At 42.9% G+C, this 22898-nt stretch overlaps 2 protein-coding genes across 2 annotated transcripts; both read right to left on the bottom strand.

Moving 5' to 3' along the window:
• LOC311120538 (uncharacterized protein) lies at positions 1-4331 on the bottom strand. Its single transcript, XM_084195121.1, has 2 exons — positions 4122-4331; positions 1-3608 (listed from the first exon to the last, which is right to left on the bottom strand). The coding sequence occupies exons 1-2, from the start codon at positions 4318-4320 to the stop codon at positions 1681-1683; spliced, it is 2127 nt and encodes a 708-aa protein (XP_084051247.1). The 5' UTR covers positions 4321-4331; the 3' UTR covers positions 1-1680.
• Positions 4332-19788: 15457 nt separating this feature from the next.
• Positions 19789-22685, bottom strand: LOC311120512 (uncharacterized protein; the record flags this gene model as incomplete). The annotated part of the gene is made up of 1 exon (XM_084195097.1): positions 19789-22685. A coding segment is annotated over one exon (993 nt), but the record flags the coding sequence as incomplete, so codon positions are not given.
• Positions 22686-22898: the final 213 nt, after the last annotated feature.

Here is a 22898-nt window from a genome sequence, read left to right on the forward strand (position 1 = left end):
TTTAAACCAGGGGTTGGAACCGGTTCAGGGAACAGCACCGAAAACCGGAATTTTGAGGAACAGAACCAGAACTGACAACGATTGGGATCTATACTGTTCTGGAACAGAACCGTTATTTTTAAAAGCATAGGAACTGATTAATAATGTTATTTGACGTTCCGGGCATTTTTTCCAGTCCCACGCATAGTCTACTGTAGCTACTGACGTTACAGCCGGGATTCTTTAGAGAACATGGATTCACTTCTTCAATGCTAGTTAAGGATGCTATAGTTATCACATTTCACATTGGATTTATTAACTACCAAAAGGTAAGACTTGCTTTTATTTAAATTAAGCCAACTCTCTGAAGTTCAAAGACATTCAAAGTTTCTTCATAGAAGCCGCTCCTCCGTAGGTATAATTCCGTGGGCCTAATTCAGATAATGCATGTCAAAACAACAAGATGCCCAGTGATTCATGGTTCGAACCGGTTCAGAACTTTATTTAGCTGGAATGGAACAAAAAACAATAATGGTTCTGTTCAGAATGAAATGATTGGAAGATAATTTCGGTTCCAACCTGTGTTTTAAACAGAGGTTCCATCCAGATCATAACATAACAATACACTTGATGTCAATACAAACCAGCCCTTCTACTGAGTTGAATGTCATACTGATTCTATTATTGAATAGTCCATAGGGCTCAAGGTCTAAAGTAGTGCCCTACAGAGGGAATAGGGTGCCATTTGGGACACTCAGCCCAAGTATTCAGCTCAAGGCCTATATAGAATATGCTACTGTGAACTGTTTTACATTAAAAAGTTTAAAAATAGTAATGTATTATATGTTACTTTAAAGGGAGATTTCAAAAAGATTAGACTTCCTTTACATTTTAGTCATGTACATACGTTCCTTTAAAGGGACATTTCTAACAAATTATACTACATATTCATCATCTCCAGCACCACCCCAACATCAACATATGTGAAAATGGCGCATTTCTATATTTTGCAGTAAAAAAGATTGAGGAAGATACACTACATGGCCAAAAGTATATGGACACATGCTCGTCAAAATCATGGGCATTAATATGGAGTTGGTCCCCCCTTTGCTGCTATAACAGTCTCCACTCCTCTAGGAAGGCTTTCCACTAGAGGTTGGAACATTGCTGTGGGGACTTGCTTCCATTCAGCCACAAGAGCATTAGTGAGGTCGGGCACTGATGTTGGGTGATTAGGCCTGGCTCGCAGTCGGCGTTCCAATTCATCCCAAAGGTGTTCGATTGGGTTGAGGTCAGGGCTCTGTGCAGTCAAGTTCTTCCACACCGATCTCGACAAACCGTTTCAGTATGGACCTCGCTTTGTGCACGGGGGCATTGTCAAGCTGAAACAGGAAAGGGCCTTCTCCAAACTGTTGCCACAAAGTTGGAAGCACAGAATCGTCTAGAGTGTCATTGCATGCTGTATGACCATCCGCAATCTGATTGAATAAATGGCCTGAATCTGTGAGCCACCTGGAGTAGTTGGAGTGCAGTCGAAGATGTAGCACGCATGCAACCAGAACACAGCCCAGATACAGATATAAGGTATATCCCATGCTTTATTGAACAAGATATTTCCCATGGGAGAAATTGTGAGGCTTTTCTGATGACGCTCTCCTACCTGACTGAAGCTCCTCCCACACTGGGAGCCTCCTGTGTGCGTTAGCTATAGAAAGCACAGGCAGACTTCTCTCCAATGTGTATTCTCTCATGACTTTTAAGACTTCTTAGCTGAGTGAATCCACCCCCACACTGAGAGCAGTGGTAAAGCTTCTCCCCTGTATGTATTCTCTGATGTTTCTTAAGGTTTCCTGGTTGACTGAAACTCTTCCCACAAAGAGAGCAGTGGTAAGGCTTCTCCCCTGTATGTATTCTCTGGTGTTTCTTAAGGTTTCCTGGCTGACTGAAACTCTTCCCACAAAGAGAGCAGTGGTAAGGCTTCTCCCCTGTATGTATTCTCTGATGTTCCTTAAGGCTTCCTGAATAATTGAAGCTCTTCTCACATTGGGTGCAATCGTAAGGCTTCTTTCCACTATGTACTTTGTCATGTCTCTTAAGGTTTACCTTCTCACGACCACGGCCAGGTAGTCTTGATGTATCTGGGTCAACTGCACCACTATTGTCCTCCTCTTCCTCAGCTTCTCTCTTTACCTCCTCTTTGACTTCCCTCTCACCATCCTCCTCTTTGACAATCACATTGAGAGTACAGTCACCATCTTCCTCTTTGACAATCACATTGAGAGTACCGTCACCCTCCTCCTCTTTGACAATCACATTGAGATTACAGGTAGGTTTCCCTCCAATGTGTATTCTCTGATGACTGTTAAGATTTCTTAGCTGAGTGAATCCCTCCCCACACTGAGAGCAGTGGTAAGGCTTCTCCCCTGTATTCATTCTCTGATCTTTAAGGCTTCCTGAATGATTGAAGCTCTTCCCACGTGTGGTGTAGTGGTAAGGCTTCTCTCCACTGTGTACTCTCTCATGTCTCTTAAGGTTTGCTTGCTCACTGAAACCCCTCCCACATTGGGAGCAGTGGAAAGGTTTCTCTCCTGTGTGTACTCTTTGGTGATTCTTTAGATTACCTGAGGAAGTAAAATTCTTCCCACATTGAGGGCAGTGGTAAGGCTTCTCTCCACTGTGTGCTCTCTGATGATTCTTTAGATTTCCTGCAAAACAAAAATTAATTCCGCACAGAGAGCAGTGGTAAGGCTTCTCCCCTGTATGTATTCTCTGATGTTTCTTAAGGTTTCCTGGTTGACTGAAACTCTTCCCACAAAGAGAGCAGTGAAAAGGCTTCTCCCCTGTATGTACTCTTTGATGTTCCTTAAGACTTCCAGAACGATTGAAGCTCTTCCCACATTGGGTGCAGTGGTAAGGCTTCTCTCCACTATGTACCTTCTCATGACTCGTGAGGTTGAATTTTTCACTGAAACTCTTCCCACATGTGGCACAGTGGAATGTTCTCTCTCCAGTGTGTACTCTTTGATGAATCTTTAGATTATTTGAGGAACTGAAACTCTTTCCACATTTAGGACAGGGGTAACGACCACGACCAGGTAGTCTTGATGTATCTGGGTCAACTACACCACTAGTTTCCTCCTCTTCCTTAACTTCTCTCTTTTCCTCATCAATTTCCTTCCCATCCTCCTCCTCCTCTTTGACAATCACATTGAAAGTACAGGCAGGCTTCTTTCCACTGTGGGATCTCTGATGATTCTTCAGGTCTCCTGCTCGACTGAAAATCTTTCCGCACAGAGAGCAGTGGTAAGGCTTCTCCCCTGTATGTATTCGCTGATGTTTCTTAAGGTTTCCTGGCTGACTGAAACTCTTCCCACATGTAGTGCAGTTGTAAGGCTTCTCTCCACTATGTACTCTCTTATGTCTCTTAAGGTTTACTTTCTCACTGAAACTCTTCCCAAATGCTGAGCTGTGGAAAGGTTTCTCTCTAGTGTGTACTCTTTGATGATTCTTTAGATTAGTTGAGGAACTGAAACTCTTCTCACATTGAGGACAGGGGTAACTCCCACGGCCAGATAGTCTTGATGCTGTGGAACTGGGCTCGTTGTCTGAGTCTGGGTTGGGGCTCTCTCCTGTAATAATATCAACAGATATAGAGTAAGAAACAGACTGATAGAAACAAAAGCTTTTAGCTTAACAATGCAGGATTCAACATTAATTTGGATTAACAGAGTATTTAAAGAAATACTTTGCAAGGGGCTTGTTGCATTGCATCACACATAGATAATGCCATTGTCAAATTACAATGCATTGCGCAATGGTCGGTAGCCATTTTTGTCTTGTCACTCTCCTTCCCTCTTACACATACAGAAGCCTGAGGGGTAAACTACAAAGCAGAATCAATGAGTTAGCCAGCTAACTACCCTAAATATTCAGAAATTACTTTGTCTTGTTTAGAAAGGTAAGCTTGAAATTGGCATATGTCTAATTGACTCAACAACCAAAAACATATCTAAGTTAACTTTTCTTAAATGAACCAGAAAATCTAGTTATTTGGGTTGTTTATCAAAGTTAGCTGGCTAGCTCATTGATACTGCTTTGTAGTTTACCTCTCTGAACCAAAGAGGATGTTAGCCTGAATTTACCTGAGTCAACTGAGTCCCTGTCCTCCTCTCTCTCTTCCTCCTCCCCCTCATCGATTTCTCTCTCCTCCTCCTCCTCTTTGACAATCACATTGAGTTCCACTGTTTGACTGCAGTCCCCCAGCTTCACTGACAGCATCTCTGGACCCCGCTGTGAGCTCCTCTGGGCTGGAACACCACAGCCAGAACCTGGTTCAGACATGGTAGGCTAGAGGTGGATCTAAAAAGAGGAGACCCAAAGAGTTCTGGGTGATTTTCACAAACCTAGATCGTGGTATAAATCCAGAAAAGACAACAAAAAGGTATCCAAGGTAACAGAGTGATGCTGAGACTCAGAGTCGAAAAGGCTATGAGTAAAAAAGCATATTCAGTTCATATTACTAATATATGATTCACTCAGTGATTGAAATTACGACCCCATCCTCAGTAGCCTATTCCAACATTTGCCTACAGGCTATTAGGCAACACAAGCATTTTCTTGTGTTAGAATTAGGGGCAATTTCAAGGTAACAGAGTGATGCTGACACACAGAGTTGTCACTTTACTAAAACCCAATGAATGCAAAGTTAAACAAACCATGCAACTCTATGCACAAGGACTACTTTTAACAATTTACACTGACAATTCTACAAAGTTTGGTAACAATGACGGCACAAACGGCACCAACCATCATTCTGTTACCAAACTTTGTATCTGCACTGTTCTTCAAGTAAATGTGTTTTTATATCATTTTCAGTGGAAGTAGTTTACAATTGTTTGGTTTAATTCCATTCATTCGTATGAAGTTTAAGAATTATAGAATGTTGAACAATGTTCATCCACTAGGAGCAGGGGTATAGTGTTGAGAGTCTTGATCGTCAACACACCAAAACAAGAGCAACAGTATGGTGTCTTTCATGGTCAATGTATATAATCACTCACTGTGATATAGCTTCACACTGGTAACACTCAATTAAAATAATAAAGAGCAGTGGACTGGTTTCTCCAACCATCAGCATTAAACGCTCAATAACAAACAGAAGTTTTCCCAAAACCACATTCAGTATTCAGCAAGGAGTAACAAAGTATTTCTCACACTCGGTAACCCTCAATAACCAATACCAAAACACAAGTTAGTGAAATATTAAAACAGTCATTCAACATAACCTTGTAGATAATCTGATTGTAGATAAACTGGAATTGAGTCGCAAATGTAATGATGGTGTTGGAGTTGTGCGCGGCCACACAGTCGTGGGAGTACAGGAGGGGACTAAGCACGCACCCCTGAGAGGACCCCGTGTTGAGGGTCAGCGTGGCGGATGTGTTGTTGCCTACCCTCACCACCTGGGGGCGGCCCGTCAGGAAGTCCAGGATCCAGATGCAGAGGGAGGTGTTTAATCCCAGGGCCCTTAGCTTGGTGATGAGCTTGGAGGGCACTGTGGTGTTGAACGCTGAGATGCAGTCAACGAACAACATTTTCACGTGTTCATTTTGTCCAAGTGGGAAAGGGCAGTGTGGAGCGCAATAGAGATTGGGTCATTTGTGGAACTGTTGGGGCGGTATGTGAATTGGAGTGAGCCATGACCAGCCTAAAAATGTCAGTCCTACGTGGTGATAGTCATTTAGACAGGTTACCTTGGCGTTCTTGTGCAGAAGGACTATGGTGGTCTGCATGAAACATATAGGTATTACAGACTGGGTCAGGGAGCTGTTGAAAATGTCAGTGCCAGCTGGTCAGCGCATGCTCTGCGTATGCGTCCTGGTAATCAGTCTGGCCCTGCGGCCTTGTGAATGTTAACCTATTTAAAAGGTCTTACTCACATCGGCTAAGGAGAACGTGATCACACAGTCTTCCAGAAAAGTTGGTGCTTTCATGCATGGTTCAGTGTTGACAGTGGACTACAGGAAACGGAGGGCCGAGCACATCCCATTCACCTCGGTGTCCACATCACTAAGGAACTATCATGGTCCAAACACACCAATGCAGTTGTGACGAGGGAATGACAACGCCTCTTCCTCCTCAACAGGCTGAAAAGATTTGGCATGGGAACTCAGATCCTCAAAACGTTCTACAGCTGCACCATTGAGAGCATCTTGACTGGCTGCATCACCACTTGGTATGGCAACTGCTTGGCATCCGACCGCAAGGCACTACAGAGGGTAGTACGTACGGCCCAGTACATCCCTGTTGCTGAGCTCCCTGCCATCCAGGACCTCTATACCAGGCCGTGTTAGAGGAAGGCCCTAAAAATTGTTAATTTGTGGATTTTCTTCCTTCTTAATGCGTTTGAGCCAATCAGTTGTATTGTGACAAGGTAGGGGGGTATACAGAAGATAGCCCTATTTGGTAAAAGACCAAGTCCATATTATGGCAAGAACAGCTCAAATAACCAAAGAGAAACGATAGACACGAAGGTCAGTCAATCCGGAAAATGTCAAGAACCTTGAACGTTTCTTCAAGTGCAGTCACAAAAACAATCAAGTGCTATGATGAAACTGGCTCTCATGAGAACCGCCATAGGAATGGAAGACCCAGAGTTACCTCTGCTGCAGAGGATAAGTTAGAGTTACCAGCCTCAGAAATCGGCAATTAACTGCACCTCAGATTGCAGCCCAAAAAATGCTTCACAGAGTTCAAGTAACAGACACATCTCAACATCAACTGTTGAGAGGTGAATCAGGCATTCATGGCTGAATTGCTGCAAAAAAAAACTACTAAAGGACACCAATAATAAGAAGAGACTTGCTTGGACCAACAAACGCGAGCAATGGACATTAGACCGGTGGAAATCTGTCCATAGGTCTGATGAGTCCAAATTTGAGATTTTTTGTTCCAACCGCTGTGTCTTTGTGAGACGCAGAGCAGGTGAACGGATTATAAAAAATAAAAATAAAAAAGTTGATTTAAGCTGATTGGCCACTCTTTAAGGGCCGCGGAATGAGCAGCGACGCTCCTCTGGGTGTAAACTCAGTGGATTTGGAAACTAGAAATGCTCCTGAGTAGAATGGACAGCCATTTTACTGCAGCACAACGTACAGATAATTGTGTACGGTGCAACAAATGATAGGAGTACACACACAAAAAACATTGTTGACCATTTAGGCTTGCAAATATTAACAAATAAAATCACATATCTTATAGAAATACATTTAATTATTATTTGTATAACAAGTATAAAATATATAGATAATTCTGCACATTCGCACTAATTATTAATTTACAAAGTATACACTCCAAGATGGCGTAGAGGTGTCCTTGTGTAAATAGCCAGTTTTTTTTGTTTGTCTATTTTGTATATATTTCTCAATTTGACTTTTCATTCTTTAACTAAATATACTTTCCTGCAATCCACCTCACCCAACGTGGAAAGGATTATATTATTTCTTTATAACTTTTATCAAGAACCTTTAGCTGAAACTAGTCTAGCTGCAACCGAATGGCTACTTGCATTTAGCCACCGTTAGCGTCTTCACCATTGTCCGGGGCACTACCCACCAGCCAGCTCTAGCTTGGACAATTTGTCGGCCAGTCTGCACAGCGTGCTATCGACCCAGAGCATATCGGATTTTCTGCCGGAATCACTGGACCCTAGCGCCGGATCATCGCAACCAGCTAGCTGCAACCAAATGGCTGTTGTAGTTGGCTAATTACCATTGTCCATTAGCAAGCACCAGTTATCCTTGAGCTAGCCTCAAGCCAGGCCCATCTCCCGGCTATCTACCTCTCTGTCAACCGGACGGGACCTCCTAGTGTTGACACGGAGCCCCGCCGATCCAACACGACTGGTTTGCCGATTAAATAGTCTGATGTGGTTTCAACAGGCTTCCCGTTACGACGTTGACCACAAAGATCCATCTGCTAGCCCCGGCCCGCTAGCACAAGCAAGCCGGGCCTCTTGCTCGCCAGTGCTGTAGCAGCCCCCGAACTACCTCCGAACTCTCTTATTGCTGTTCACCGGACCTTATGATAACTCAGCTATACAGCTGATGCCTGCTGGACTGTTCCTTTATACGGTACCACATCCTGTTTATGTTTAGCCTCAGCCCAAACTATGTTGCCATTACCAGCTGTTGTCTTAGCTCACTCGAATAACACCTGTGATTGCTTTATGCCTCTCTCCCATGTCAATATGCCTTGCTTATTGCTGTTTCGGTTATTTCTTATTGTACTATTTCACTGTAGAGCCCCCAGCCCAGCTCAACCTGCCTTAGACAGCTCCTTTGTCCCACCCCCCATACATGCGGAGACCGACTCAATCGGTGCCTCCAGTGATGCTCTCTCATTCATCGTTACCCAACGCTTAGGTTTACCTCCACTGTACTCATATCCTTCCATATCCTTGTCTGTACATAATGCCCTGAATCTATTCTTCCATACCCGGAAATCTGCCCCTTTTTTTCTCTGTACCCAACGCACTAGAAGACCAGTACTTAAAGCCTTTAGCCGTATCCTTATTCTAGTCCTCCTCTGTTCCTCTGGTGATGTAGAGGTTAACCCAGGCCCTGTAGCCACCAGTATCACTCCTACTCCCCAGGCGTTATCATTTGTTGACTTCTGTAACCGTAAAAGCCTTGGTTTTTTGCACGTTAACATCCGAAGCCTCCTCCCTAAGTTTGAGTTATTCACTGCGTTAGCACACTCCGCCAACCCTGATGTTCTAGCAGTGTCTGAATCCTGGCTTAGGAAGGCCACCAAAAATTCAGAAATGTCCATCCCCAACTACAACATTTTCCGTCTCGATAGAACTGCCAAAGGGGTTGGGGTTGCAATCTACTGTAGAGATAGCCTGCAGAGCTCTATCATACTATCCAGGTCTGTGCCCAAAGAGTTTGAGCTTCTACTTCTAAAAATCCACCTTTCCAGAAATAAGTCTCTCACTGTTGCCGCTTGCTACAGACCCCCCTCAGCCCCGAGCTGTGCCCTGGACACCATATGTGAACTGATTGCCCCCCATCTATCCTCAGAGCTCGTACTGCTTGGTGACCTAAACTGGGATATGCTTAACACCCCGGCCAACCTACAATCTAAACTAGATACCCTCAATCTCACACAAATTATCAACGAACCTACCAGGTACAACCCAAAATCTGTAAACATGGGCACCCTCATAGATATCATCCTGACTAATTTACCCTCTAAATACACCTCCGCTGTCTTCAACCAGGATCTCAGCGATCACTGCCTTATTGCCTGCGTCCGTAATGGGTCCGCGGTCAAACGACCACCCCTCATCACTGTCAAACGCTCCCTAAAACACTTTAGCGAGCAGGCCTTTCTAATTGACCTGGCCTGGGTATCCTGGATGGATATTGACCTCATTCCGTCAGTAGAGGATGCCTGGTTGTTCTTTAAAAGTGCTTTCCTCTCAATCTTAAATAAGCATGCCCCATTCAAAAAATGCAGAACTAAGAACCGATATAGCCCCTGGTTCTCCTCAGACTTGACTGCCCTTGACCAGCACAAAAACATCCTGTGGCGTACTGCATTAGCATCGAACAACCCCCCCGATATACAACTTTTCAGGGAAGTCAGGAACCAATATACACAATCAGTTAGGAAAGCAAAGGCTAGCTTTTTCAAACAGAAATGTGCATCCTGTAGCACTAACTCCAAAAAGTTTTGGGACACTGTAAAGTCCATGGCGAATAAGAGCACCTCCTCCCAACTGCCCACTGCACTGAGGCTAGGAAATACTGTCACCACCGATAAATCTACATGAATCGAGAATTTCAACAAGCCTTTTGCTACGGCTGGCCATGCTTTCCACCTGGCTACCACTACCCCGGCCACCAGCTCTGTACCCTCCGCTGCAACTTGCCCATGCCCCCCCCCCCCCCTCCCGCTTCTCCTTTACACAAATTCAGACAGCTGATGTTCTGAAAGAGCTGAAAAATATGGACCCCTACAAATCAGCTGGGCTAGACAATCTGGACCCTTTCTTTCTAAAATTAGCCGCCAAAATTGTCGCAACCACTATTACTAGCCTGTTCAACCTCTCTTTCGTAACGTCTGAGATCCCCAGAGATTGGAAAGCTGCCGCTGTCATCCCCCTCTTCAAAGGGGGTGACACTCTAGATCCAAACTGTTACAGACCTATATCCATCCTGCCCTTCGAAAGTTTTTGAAAGCCAAGTTAACAAACAGATCACCGACCATTTCGAATCCCACCGTACCTTCTCCGCTATGCAATCCGGTTTCCGAGCTGGTCATGGGTGCACCTCAGCCACGCTCAAGGTCCTAAACGATATTATAACCGCGATCGATAAAAGACAGTACTGCGCAGCCGTCTTTATTGACCTGGCCAAGGCTTTCGACTCTGTCAACCACCGCATTCTTATTGGCAGACTAAATAGCCTTGGTTTCTCAAATGACTGCCTCGCCTGGTTCACCAACTACTTCTCAGATAGAGTTCAATGTGTCAAATTGGAGGGCCTGTTGTCTGGACCTCTGGCAGTCTCTATGGGGGTGCCACAGGGTTCAATTCTCGGGCCGACTCTATTCTCTGTGTATATCAATGATGTTGCTCTTGCTGCTGGTGACGCTCGGATCCACATCTATGCGGACGACACCATTTTGTATACATCTGGCCCTTCATTGGACACTGTGTTAACAAACCTCCAAACGAGATTCAACGCCATACAACACTCCTTCCGTAGCCTCCAACTGCTCTTAAACACTAGTCAAACTAAATGCATGCTCTTCAACCGAACGCTGCTTGCACCCGCACACCCGACTAGAATCACTTCTCTCGGCGGGTCTGACCTAGAGTATGTGTACAACTACAAATACCTAGGTGTCTGGTTAGACTGTAAACTCTCCTTCCAGACTCACATTAAGCATCTCCAATCCAAAGTTAGATCTAGAATCGGCTTCCTATTTCGCAACAAAGCCTCCTTCACTCATGCTGCCAAACATGCCCTCGTAAAACTGACTATCCTACCGATCCTTGACTTCGGCGATGTCATTTACAAAATAGCTTCCAACACTACTCAGCAAATTGGATGTATTCTATCACAGTGCCATCCGTTTTGTCAACAAAGCCCCATATACTACCCACCATTGTGACCTGTACGCTCTTGTTGGCTGGCCCTCACTACATATTCGTCGCCAAACCCACTGGCTCCAGGTCATCTATAAATCACTGCTAGGCAACTCCCCGTCTTATCTTAGCTCACTGGTCACCATAGCAACACCCACCCGTAGTCTGCTCCAGCAGGTATATCTCACTGGTCATCCCCAAAGCCAACACCTCCTTTGGCCGCCATTCCTTCCAGGTCTCTGCTGCCAATGACTGGAACGAACTGCAAAAATCTCTGAAGCTGGAGACTCTTATCGCCCTCACTAACTTTAGGCGTCAGTTGTCAGAGCAGCTTACCGATCACTGCACCTGTACACAGCCCATCTGAAATTAGCCCACCCAACTACCTCATCCCCATATTGTTATTTATTTTGCTAATTTGCACCCCAGTATCTCTATTTGCACATCTATCATTCCAGTGTTAATACGAAATTGTAACTATTTTGCACTATGGCCTATTTATTGCCTTACCTCCATAATTTACTACATTCGCACATACTGTATATATATTTTCTGTTGTATTTCTGACTTTATGTTTTGTTTACCCCATATGTACAGTGGGGGAAAAAAGTATTTAGTCAGCCACCAATTGTGCAAGTTCTCCCACTTAAAAAGATGAGAGGTCTGTAATTTTCATCATAGGTACACGTCAACTATGACAGACAAAATGAGGAAAAATCACATTGTAGGATTTTTTATGAATTTATTTGCAAATTATAGTGGAAAATAAGTATTTGGTCAATAACAAAAGTTTCTCAATACTTTGTTATATACCCTTTGTTGGCAATGACACAGGTCAAACGTTTTCTGTAAGTCTTCACAAGGTTTTCACACACTGTTGCTGGTATTTTGGCCCATTCCTCCATGCAGATCTCCTCTAGAGCAGTGATGTTTTGGGGCTGTCGCTGGGCAACACGGACTTTCAACTCCCTCCAAAGATTTTCTATGGGGTTGAGATCTGGAGACTGGCTAGGCCACTCCAGGACCTTGAAATGCTTCTTACGAAGCCACTCCTTCGTTGCCCGGGCGGTGTGTTTGGGATCATTGTCATGCTGAAAGACTCAGCCACGTTTCATCTTCAATGCCCTTGCTGATGGAAGGAGGTTTTCACTCAAAATCTCACGATTAATGGCCCCATTCATTCTTGCCTTTACACGGATCAGTCGTCCTGGTCCCTTTGCAGAAAAACAGCCCCAAAGCATGATGTTTCCACCCCCATGCTTCACAGTAGGTATGGTGTTCTTTGGATGCAACTCAGCATTCTTTGTCCTCCAAACACGACGAGTTGAGTTTTAACCAAAACGTTCTATTTTGGTTTCATCTGACCATATGACATTCTCCCAATCCTCTTCTTGATCATCCAAATGCACTCTAGCAAACTTCAGACGGGCCTGGACATGTACTGGCTTAAGCAGGGGGACACGTCTGGCACTGCAGGATTTGAGTCCCTGGCAGCGTAGTGTGTTACTGATGGTAGGCTTTGTTACTTTGGTCCCAGCTCTCTGCAGGTCATTCACTAGGTCCCCCCGTGTGGTTCTGGGATTTTTGCTCACCGTTCTTGTGATCATTTTGACCCCACAGGGTGAGATCTTGCGTGGAGCCCCAGATCGAGGGAGATTATCAGTGGTCTTGCATGTCTTCCATTTCCTAATAATTGCTCCCACAGTTGATTTCTTCAAACCAAGCTGCTTACCTATTGCAGATTCAGTCTTCCCAGCCTGGTGCAGGTCTACAATTTTGTTTCTGGTGTCCTTTGACAGCTCTTTGGTCTTGGCCATAGTGGAGTTTGGAGTGTGACTGTTTGAGGTTGTGGACAGGTGTCTTTTATACTGATAACAAGTTCAAACAGGTGCCATTAATACAGGTAACGAGTGGAGGACAGAGGAGCCTCTTAAAGAAGAAGTTACAGGTCTGTGAGAGCCAGAAATCTTGCTTGTTTGTAGGTGACCAAATACTTATTTTCCACCATAATTTGCAAATAAATTCATTAAAAATCCTACAATGTGATTTTCTGGATTTATCCAGATCCTCCTTAAGTCGTTATGAGTGTACTGATATAAGTAGGACACTATATTCTCCATTGAATACAGGTGGTTGACGTCAACAACCCTCATCGAATATTCAAAAAAGGATTACAATAATGAGATGTATCCACCAATTCAAAGAAAGGATAGGCGGGAGCTAGACAGCCCACCGTGCCGCTTTTGTGGACAACCACTCCAATTGTTAGGGCGGGTATCTTGTCAGTACATCCATAATCTTTGGTATACATGAGGGGACTCTTATTCTGAAGGATTCCAAAAGATCAGTGGCCCGGAAGTACTTAGTTATTCTTGCCCGCGTCACAGCTGTATTATTTTGATGGAAACCCTTATTTTGCTTATGTTGACATTCCTTCTTAATTTGCTTGAAAACATTATGGAAAAAGGGTAAGCCTTGATCAAACCAACATTTTGCGCAATGACACTGTAGGGGTGTTGGAGGCGTTGGGATTATGCCTTGATCACACCAACAGTGTTTTGCGCAAAATGGTAAGCAGCATCATCTGGATATGTGTGCAACAAAAGTTCAACATTCACCTTCTGCTACCATTTCTTTCAAGCCCCGTCTACGCATACAATTTGACGCATATGTTCGATAAATTCAACATATGCACCAAACAGAACGCACTGCCTCTGCAAATCAACGCTGCAAGGCAAACGCAGCGTCCCATTGGAAATGAATGTACTTCAGGTGTCCCAACATGTATTGACACTGTCGATGTGATCAAGGCGTTAGCTGTATGCATAAACCTGTAGCCGGGTAGTTTAGCAACGGTTAGTCCAGCTAATTTGGCTAGAGAGATACCTAGATAGTTAAACCAAATATTTGGTATAACTAACCTCCCTGTTGCTAAACAATGAGCAGCCGGTTAGCTAGCTAGCTAATTCCTCGCTACAGTCATTTTACTCACGATGAGACGACAGCTGGCTAACTACTAAATGAAAGTCACACTTCCACCGTGACCCTGAAATGAAGTTAGCATCCTAGCTAGCTAACTACACAAATGGATTGGACGGGAGATGTGTAGCTAACTTGCTAACGGCTAACGGCTAGCTAGCTGGGATAACAACAAAGCCAGGCCTCGGCAACCACTACCGTTTCATCATGGAATGCGTTGGTTTACAGACCGTGCTACAAGCATCATTTTAAAATGTTAGAAATTAGCAATACATTACCTGAAACTGATTTCCTGTAGCTAACTGTTTGGCAGAAAATAACTGCCAAGGAGGATGGTGAGATCTCCTAGAGCAAGTGGAAAATTTTTTATCCACTTTCCGAGTGCGTTTGGTCTGAATTATGAGAAGCGGCAGGAAATGTTCGTGAGAGTCATTTCAGCGTAGTCATTGTGCATGTTTTGCTGGCCTCTCTTGTTCAATCCAATACTTACTTGTGCTAAATTAGGATATTATACTGAATTAAATCAACCAGCCTCGGAGGGAAACGTCAACATGTATTTTATTCTTCTTCTCTGGGTTTTATGGCGGACTACATCCAAAAGTTGTATTGCCGCCACCAACTGGACAGTTTGAAACCACAAAATATATAAAATAAAAATAAATCCATACTTAGTGATACTAACTTACTCCATCCACCCTAATAAAAATAATACATTGCCAAAACAAACAACACTCAAATTTCTTCCTTCTTTTAGTTCTCAGTCTCTAGGACCTGAGAGAGATACGGCTTTTGCCAATATTCCATGTAACAAAAGAAAACCCATACATAATATCAAATCAAATTGTATTTGTCACATACACGTGTTTAGCAGATGTTATAGCGGGTGTAGCGAAATGCTTGTGCTTCTAGCTCCGACAGTGCAGTAATATCTAACAAGTAATATCTAACAATTTCATAACATATACCCAATACACACAAAACTAGTAAGGAATGGAATTTAAGAATATATACATATATGGACAAGCAATGACAGAGCGGCATGGACTAAGATACAGTAGAATATTATAGAATAGGATGCAGTATATACATACGAGATGAGTAGTGCAAGATATGTAAACATTATTAAAGTGACTAGTGTTCCATTTCTTAAAGTGGCCAGTGAAGAGTCAATGGTGGTAGATAAGCCTTCAATGCAAGATGCAGGGGTTGCATTTCAACAAGATGATCCTTACATTTTAAAAAGGTTAAGGACTTTGTGGCCTTTATAGCAATGGTGATTAATGGAACTGCCAAGATGGGGAAAAGATCTAGGAAGATAGAAATCATTGTGGTTGCGGCGGAGCGGTTCCTGGGGCTGAAAGATTTCTTGGCAAAAGAGTTACATGGAATATGGTAAAAAGCCGTACCACCATCTCAGTAGATAATCCTGAACGAGTAGAGCAGAGACTGTGTGTAAAGTAGATAATCCTGAACGAGTAGAGCAGAGACTGTGTGTAAAGTAGATAATCCTGAACGAGTAGATCAGAGACTGTGTGTAAAGTAGATAATCCTACACGAGTAGATCAGAGACTGTGTGTAAAGTAGATAATACTGAACGAGTAGAGCAGAGACTGTGTGTAAAGTAGATAATACTGAACGAGTAGAGCAGAGACTGTGTGTAAAGTAGATAATCCTGAACGAGTAGATCAGAGACTGTGTGTAAATTAGATAATCCTGTACGAGTAGAGCAGAGACTGTGTGTAAAGTAGATAATCCTGAACGAGTAGAGCAGAGACTGTGTGTAAAGTAGATAATCCACTCTCCATTCATCAAAAACATTATCCAGAGTAGCCTCTTCTCTGGGCAGCTGAACGAGTAGATCAGAGACTGTGTGTAAAGTAGATAATCCTGCACGAGTAGAGTAGAGACTGTGTGTAAATTAGATAATCCTGTACGAGTAGAGCAGAGACTGTGTGTAAAGTAGATAATACTGAACGAGTAGAGTAGAGACTGTGTGTAAATTAGATAATCCTGTACGAGTAGAGCAGAGACTGTGTGTAAAGTAGATAATCCTGAACGAGTAGAGCAGAGACTGTGTGTAAATTAGATAATCCTGTACGAGTAGAGCAGAGACTGTGTGTAAAGTAGATAATCCACTCTCCATTCATCAAAAACATTATCCAGAGTAGCCTCTTCTCTGGGCAGCTGAACGAGTAGATCAGAGACTGTGTGTAAAGTAGACAATCCTGCACGAGTAGAGTAGAGACTGTGTGTAAATTAGATAATCCTGTACGAGTAGAGCAGAGACTGTGTGTAAAGTAGATAATACTGAACGAGTAGAGTAGAGACTGTGTGTAAATTAGATAATCCTGTACGAGTAGAGCAGAGACTGTGTGTAAAGTAGATAATCCTGAACGAGTAGAGCAGAGACTGTGTGTAAATTAGATAATCCTGTACGAGTAGAGCAGAGACTGTGTGTAAAGTAGATAATCCACTCTCCATTCATCAAAAACATTATCCAGAGTAGCCTCTTCTCTGGGCAGCTGAACGAGTAGATCAGAGACTGTGTGTAAAGTAGATAATCCTGCACATGTAGAGCAGAGACTGTGTGTAAAGTAGATAATCCTGAACGAGTAGAGTAGAGACTGTGTGTAAATTAGATAATCCTGTACGAGTAGAGCAGAGACTGTGTGTAAAGTAGATAATCCTGAACGATTAGAGCAGAGACTGTGTGTAAAGTAGATAATCCACTCTCCATTCATCAAAAACATTATCCAGAGTAGCCTCTTCTCTGGGCAGCTGAACGAGCAGATCAGAGACTGTGTGTAAAGTAGATAATCCTGCACGAGTAGAGTAGAGACTGTGTGTAAATTAGATAATCCTGTACGAGTAGAGCAGAGACTGTGTGTAAAGTAGATAATACTGAACGAGTAGATCAGAGACTGTGTGTAAAGTAGATAATCCTACACGAGTAGATCAGAGACTGTGTGTAAAGTAGATAATACTGAACGAGTAGAGCAGAGACTGTGTGTAAAGTAGATAATACTGAACGAGTAGAGCAGAGACTGTGTGTAAAGTAGATAATCCTGAACGAGTAGATCAGAGACTGTGTGTAAATTAGATAATCCTGTACGAGTAGAGCAGAGACTGTGTGTAAAGTAGATAATTCTGAACGAGTAGAGCAGAGACTGTGTGTAAATTAGATAATCCTGTATGAGTAGAGCAGAGACTGTGTGTAAAGTAGATAATCCACTCTCCATTCATCAAAAACATTATCCAGAGTAGCCTCTTCTCTGGGCAGCTGAACGAGTAGATCAGAGACTGTGTGTAAAGTAGATAATCCTGCACGAGTAGAGTAGAGACTGTGTGTAAATTAGATAATCCTGTACGAGTAGAGCAGAGACTGTGTGTAAAGTAGATAATACTGAACGAGTAGAGTAGAGACTGTGTGTAAATTAGATAATCCTGTACGAGTAGAGCAGAGACTGTGTGTAAAGTAGATAATCCTGAACGAGTAGAGCAGAGACTGTGTGTAAATTAGATAATCCTGTACGAGTAGAGCAGAGACTGTGTGTAAAGTAGATAATCCACTCTCCATTCATCAAAAACATTATCCAGAGTAGCCTCTTCTCTGGGCAGCTGAACGAGTAGATCAGAGACTGTGTGTAAAGTAGATAATCCTGCACATGTAGAGCAGAGACTGTGTGTAAAGTAGATAATCCTGAACGAGTAGAGTAGAGACTGTGTGTAAATTAGATAATCCTGTACGAGTAGAGCAGAGACTGTGTGTAAAGTAGATAATCCTGAACGATTAGAGCAGAGACTGTGTGTAAAGTAGATAATCCACTCTCCATTCATCAAAAACATTATCCAGAGTAGCCTCTTCTCTGGGCAGCTGAACGAGCAGATCAGAGACTGTGTGTAAAGTAGATAATCCTGCACGAGTAGAGTAGAGACTGTGTGTAAATTAGATAATCCTGTACGAGTAGAGCAGAGACTGTGTGTAAAGTAGATAATACTGAACGAGTAGAGTAGAGACTGTGTGTAAATTAGATAATCCTGTACGAGTAGAGCAGAGACTGTGTGTAAAGTAGATAATCCTGAACGAGTAGAGCAGAGACTGTGTGTAAATTAGATAATCCTGTACGAGTAGAGCAGAGACTGTGTGTAAAGTAGATAATCCACTCTCCATTCATCAAAAACATTATCCAGAGTAGCCTCTTCTCTGGGCAGCTGAACGAGTAGATCAGAGACTGTGTGTAAAGTAGATAATCCTGCACGTGTAGAGCAGAGACTGTGTGTAAAGTAGATAATCCTGAACGAGTAGAGTAGAGACTGTGTGTAAATTAGATAATCCTGTACGAGTAGAGCAGAGACTGTGTGTAAAGTAGATAATACTGTACGAGTAGAGCAGAGACTGTGTGTAAAGTAGATAATCCTGAACGAGTAGAGTAGAGACTGTGTGTAAATTAGATAATCCTGTACGAGTAGAGCAGAGACTGTGTGTAAAGTAGATAATCCTGAACGAGTAGAGCAGAGACTGTGTGTAAATTAGATAATCCTGTACGAGTAGAGCAGAGACTGTGTGTAAAGTAGATAATCCACTCTCCATTCATCAAAAACATTATCCAGAGTAGCCTCTTCTCTGGGCAGCTGAACGAGTAGATCAGAGACTGTGTGTAAAGTAGATAATCCTGCACGAGTAGAGTAGAGACTGTGTGTAAATTAGATAATCCTGTACGAGTAGAGCAGAGACTGTGTGTAAAGTAGATAATACTGAACGAGTAGAGTAGAGACTGTGTGTAAATTAGATAATCCTGTACGAGTAGAGCAGAGACTGTGTGTAAAGTAGATAATCCTGAACGAGTAGAGCAGAGACTGTGTGTAAATTAGATAATCCTGTACGAGTAGAGCAGAGACTGTGTGTAAAGTAGATAATCCACTCTCCATTCATCAAAAACATTATCCAGAGTAGCCTCTTCTCTGGGCAGCTGAACGAGTAGATCAGAGACTGTGTGTAAAGTAGATAATCCTGCACGTGTAGAGCAGAGACTGTGTGTAAAGTAGATAATCCTGAACGAGTAGAGCAGAGACTGTGTGTAAAGTAGATAATCCTGAACGAGTAGAGCAGAGACTGTGTGTAAAGTAGATAATCCTGCACGAGTAGAGCAGAGACTGTATGTAAAGTAGATAATCCTACACGAGTAGAGCAGAGACTGTGTGTAAAGTAGATAATCCTGAACGAGTAGAGCAGAGACTGTGTGTAAAGTAGATAATCCGGAACGAGTAGAGTAGAGACTGTGTGTAAATTAGATAATCCTGAATGAGTAGAGCAGAGACCGCATGTAAAGTAGATAATCCTGAACGAGTAGATCAGAGACTGTGTGTAAAGTAGATAATCCTACACATGCGCAGAATGCTCTGTATATTTTATCCGGAAAATACGAGTCCCAGAAAATCCAGAACAGCAGCCACTCCATAAAATAAATGCAAATAGCTTTTATCAACTAAAAGAAGAAAGCCCATTTCTATCTTCAGCTTTCTGCAGGGTGATGTTATATTATTCCAACAATGCAGTGTTTAGCTTCTCTTATTCTTATGATTTATTATCACTATGATACAATACTGACTTTTCATGGATAAAGACAATCTACCAACATCATCCACCTTCAATGAAGAAGAAGATTACAGTTTGTTTGCATTTATTATTCAATTAATGGATTCTTTACAATATTTTAAACACAGGTTCCATCCAGATCATGACATAACAATACACTTGATGTCAATACAAACCAGCCCTTCTACTGAGTTGAATCATGTATAAAAAATATTCACAGCTGAATTCTGTCATTCTGATTCTATGGACTTTATAACTGTACTGTGTTGACTTTATAAATATTTATAACTGAATTCTTTCATACTGATTCTATGGGCTTACTTTGTATTCAATAGAATACTCCATAGGGCTCAAGGTCTAAAGTAGTGCACTACAGAGGGAATAGGGTGCCATTTGGGACACTCAGCCTAAGTATTCAGCTCAAGGCCTATATAGAATATGCTACTGTGAACTGTTTTACATTAAAAGTTTAGTAATGTATTATATGTTACTTTAAAGGGAGATTTCAAAAAGATTCGACTACATTTACATTTTAGTCATGTACATGGGCATACGTTACTTTAAAGGGACATTTCTAACAAATTCTACTACATATTCATCATCTCCAGCACCACCCCAACATCAACATATGTGAAAATGGCGCGTTTCTATATTTTGCAGTAAAAAAAATGGAGGAAGATACAATACATGGCCAAAATACAATACTGCTCGTCAAAATCATGGGCAATAATATGGAGTTGGTCCCCCCTTTGCTGCTATAACAGCCTCCACTCTTCTGGGAAGGCTTTCCACTAGAGGTTGGAACATTGCTGTGGGGACTTGCTTCCATTCAGCCACAAGAGCATTAGTGAGGTCGGGCACTGGTGTTGGGCGACTAGGCCTGGCTCGCAGTCGGCGTTCCAATTCATCCCAAAGGTGTTCGATTGGGTTGAGGTCAGGGCTCTGTGCAGTCAAGTTCTTCCACACCGATCTCGACAAACCGTTTCAGTATGGACCTCGCTTTGTGCACAGGGGCATTGTCAAGCTGAAACAGGAAAGGGCCTTCTCCAAACTGTTGCCACAAAGTTGGAAGCACAGAATCGTCTAGAGTGTCATTGCATGCTGTATGACCATCCGCAATCTGATTGAATACTGGCCTGAATCTGTGAGCCACCTGGAGTAGTTGGAGTGCAGTCGAAGATGTAGCACGTATGCAACCAGAACACAGCCCAGATACAGATATACGGTATATCCCATGCTTTATTGAACAATATATTTCCCATGGGAGAAATTTATTTTCTGATGACGCTCTCCTACCTGACAGAAGCTCCTCCCACACTGGGAGCCTCCTGTGTGCGTTAGCCATAGAGGTGGATAGAGGGCGCACCTGGACAAAGCTTGTTTTAGCATGGGCAGCACCATTGAGGGTTTTCACCATTTTGAAGTGGTCAACTGGGTGGGACTTACTATGTGTTAAGGAAGGATCGCATAATTCCATCCAGGTCAACAGGAGGGGGTCAACCAATGAATTACACCCTGCGCTAACATTCCATAACTGCAGGTAGCAGTAAAACACCAGCCTTGACTTTGTACCTGTTCAGAATATACACACTACAGCACATTAGGTGGTGCTATCTTGTTCAGAATATTATAACGTGTATATTAGAATCATGTATAAAATGTGTAGTATGAATGTGTGAATGTGTAGTTTAATGTGTTTCTTGTATATTAATGTTTATATGAATGTGTAGTTGAATGTGTTCATTGCATTTTGATGTGTATTGTGGTGCTATCCAGGGTTTAGGCACACACTCCAGCACATTAGGTGGTGGTATTCAAGTTGAGTTCATTTGTGAAGTTCCAATACACTCATAGAAGTAAAAGAAGATGAAGCTAGCCCTCAACGGTGCTGCCCATGACCATGCTGTCACAGAATACGCCATTGCAAGGATAGATGTGAATTTCCAGACCTATAGTTAGCTATGTATCCTCACTTCACCTTTATTTCACGTCACTCTCCTCTCCCTCAACTTCTTCCTCTTTTCCCTCCTCCTCCTCCTCATCCTCCTCCTCCTCTTCCTTGACAATCACATTGAACGCACAGGCAGACTTCTCTCCAATGTGTATTCTCTCATGTCTTTTAAGACTTCTTAGCTGAGTGAATCCACCCCCACACTGAGAGCAGTGGTAAAGCTTCTCCCCTGTATGTATTCTCTGATGTTTCTTAAGGTTTCCTGGCTGACTGAAACGCTTCCCACAAAGAGAGCAGTGGTAAGGCTTCTCCCCTGTATGTATTCTCTGATGTTTCTTAAGGTTTCCTGGCTGACTGAAACTCTTCCCACAAAGAGAGCAGTGGTAAGGCTTCTCCCCTGTATGTATTCTCTGATGTTCCTTAAGGCTTCCTGAATAATTGAAGCTCTTCTCACATTGGGTGCAATGATAAGGCTTCTTTCCACTATGTACTTTGTCATGTCTCTTAAGGTTTACCTTCTCACTGAAACCCCTCCCACATTTGGAGCAGTGGTAAGGCTTCTCTCCAGTGTGTACTCTTTCATGATTCTTTAGATTACTTGAGGAACGGAAATTCTTCCCACATTCATGGCAGGGGTAACGACCACGCCCAGGTAGTCTTGATGTATCTGGGTCAACTACACTACTATTGTCCTCCTCTTCCTCAACTTCTCTCTTTACCTCCTCTTTGACTTCCCTCTCACCCTCCTCCTCTTTGACAATCACATTTAAAGCACAGACAGGGTTCCCTCCAATGTGTGTTCTCTGATGACTGTTAAGACTTCTTAGCTGAGTGAATCCCTCTCCACACTGAGAGCAGTGGTAAGGCTTCTCTCCACTGTGTACTCTTTGATGATTCTTTAGATTACTTGAGGAATGGAAACTATTCCCACATTGATGGCAGGGGTAACGACCATGGCCAGGTAGTCTTGATTTATCTGGGTCAACTACATGACTATTGTCCTCCTCTTCCTCAACTTCTCTCTTTCCTCCTCTTTGATGTCCCTCTCACCCTCCTCCTCTTTGACAATCACATTTAAAGCACAGACAGGGTTCCCTCCAATGTGTATTCTCTGATGACTTTTAAGACGTCTTAGCTGAGTGAATCCCTCGCCACACTGAGAGCAGTTGTAAGGCTTCTCACCACTGTGTGATCTCTGATGATTCTTTAGGTCTCCTGCAAAACGAAAATTCTTT

This window comes from Coregonus lavaretus (genome assembly GCF_964263955.1).
Source record: "Coregonus lavaretus genome assembly, contig: HAP1_SCAFFOLD_47, whole genome shotgun sequence".
NCBI lineage: Eukaryota > Metazoa > Chordata > Actinopteri > Salmoniformes > Salmonidae > Coregonus > Coregonus lavaretus.

Coding starts and splice junctions, on each gene's coding strand:
- LOC311120538 (XM_084195121.1), bottom strand. CDS start 4,320: ATGTCTGAACCAGGTTCTGGCTGTGGTGTTCCAGCCCAGAGGAGCTCA. Junction 3,609..4,121: donor CAGGGACTCAGTTGACTCAG/GTAAATTCAGGC, acceptor ATATTATTACAG/GAGAGAGCCCCAACCCAGAC.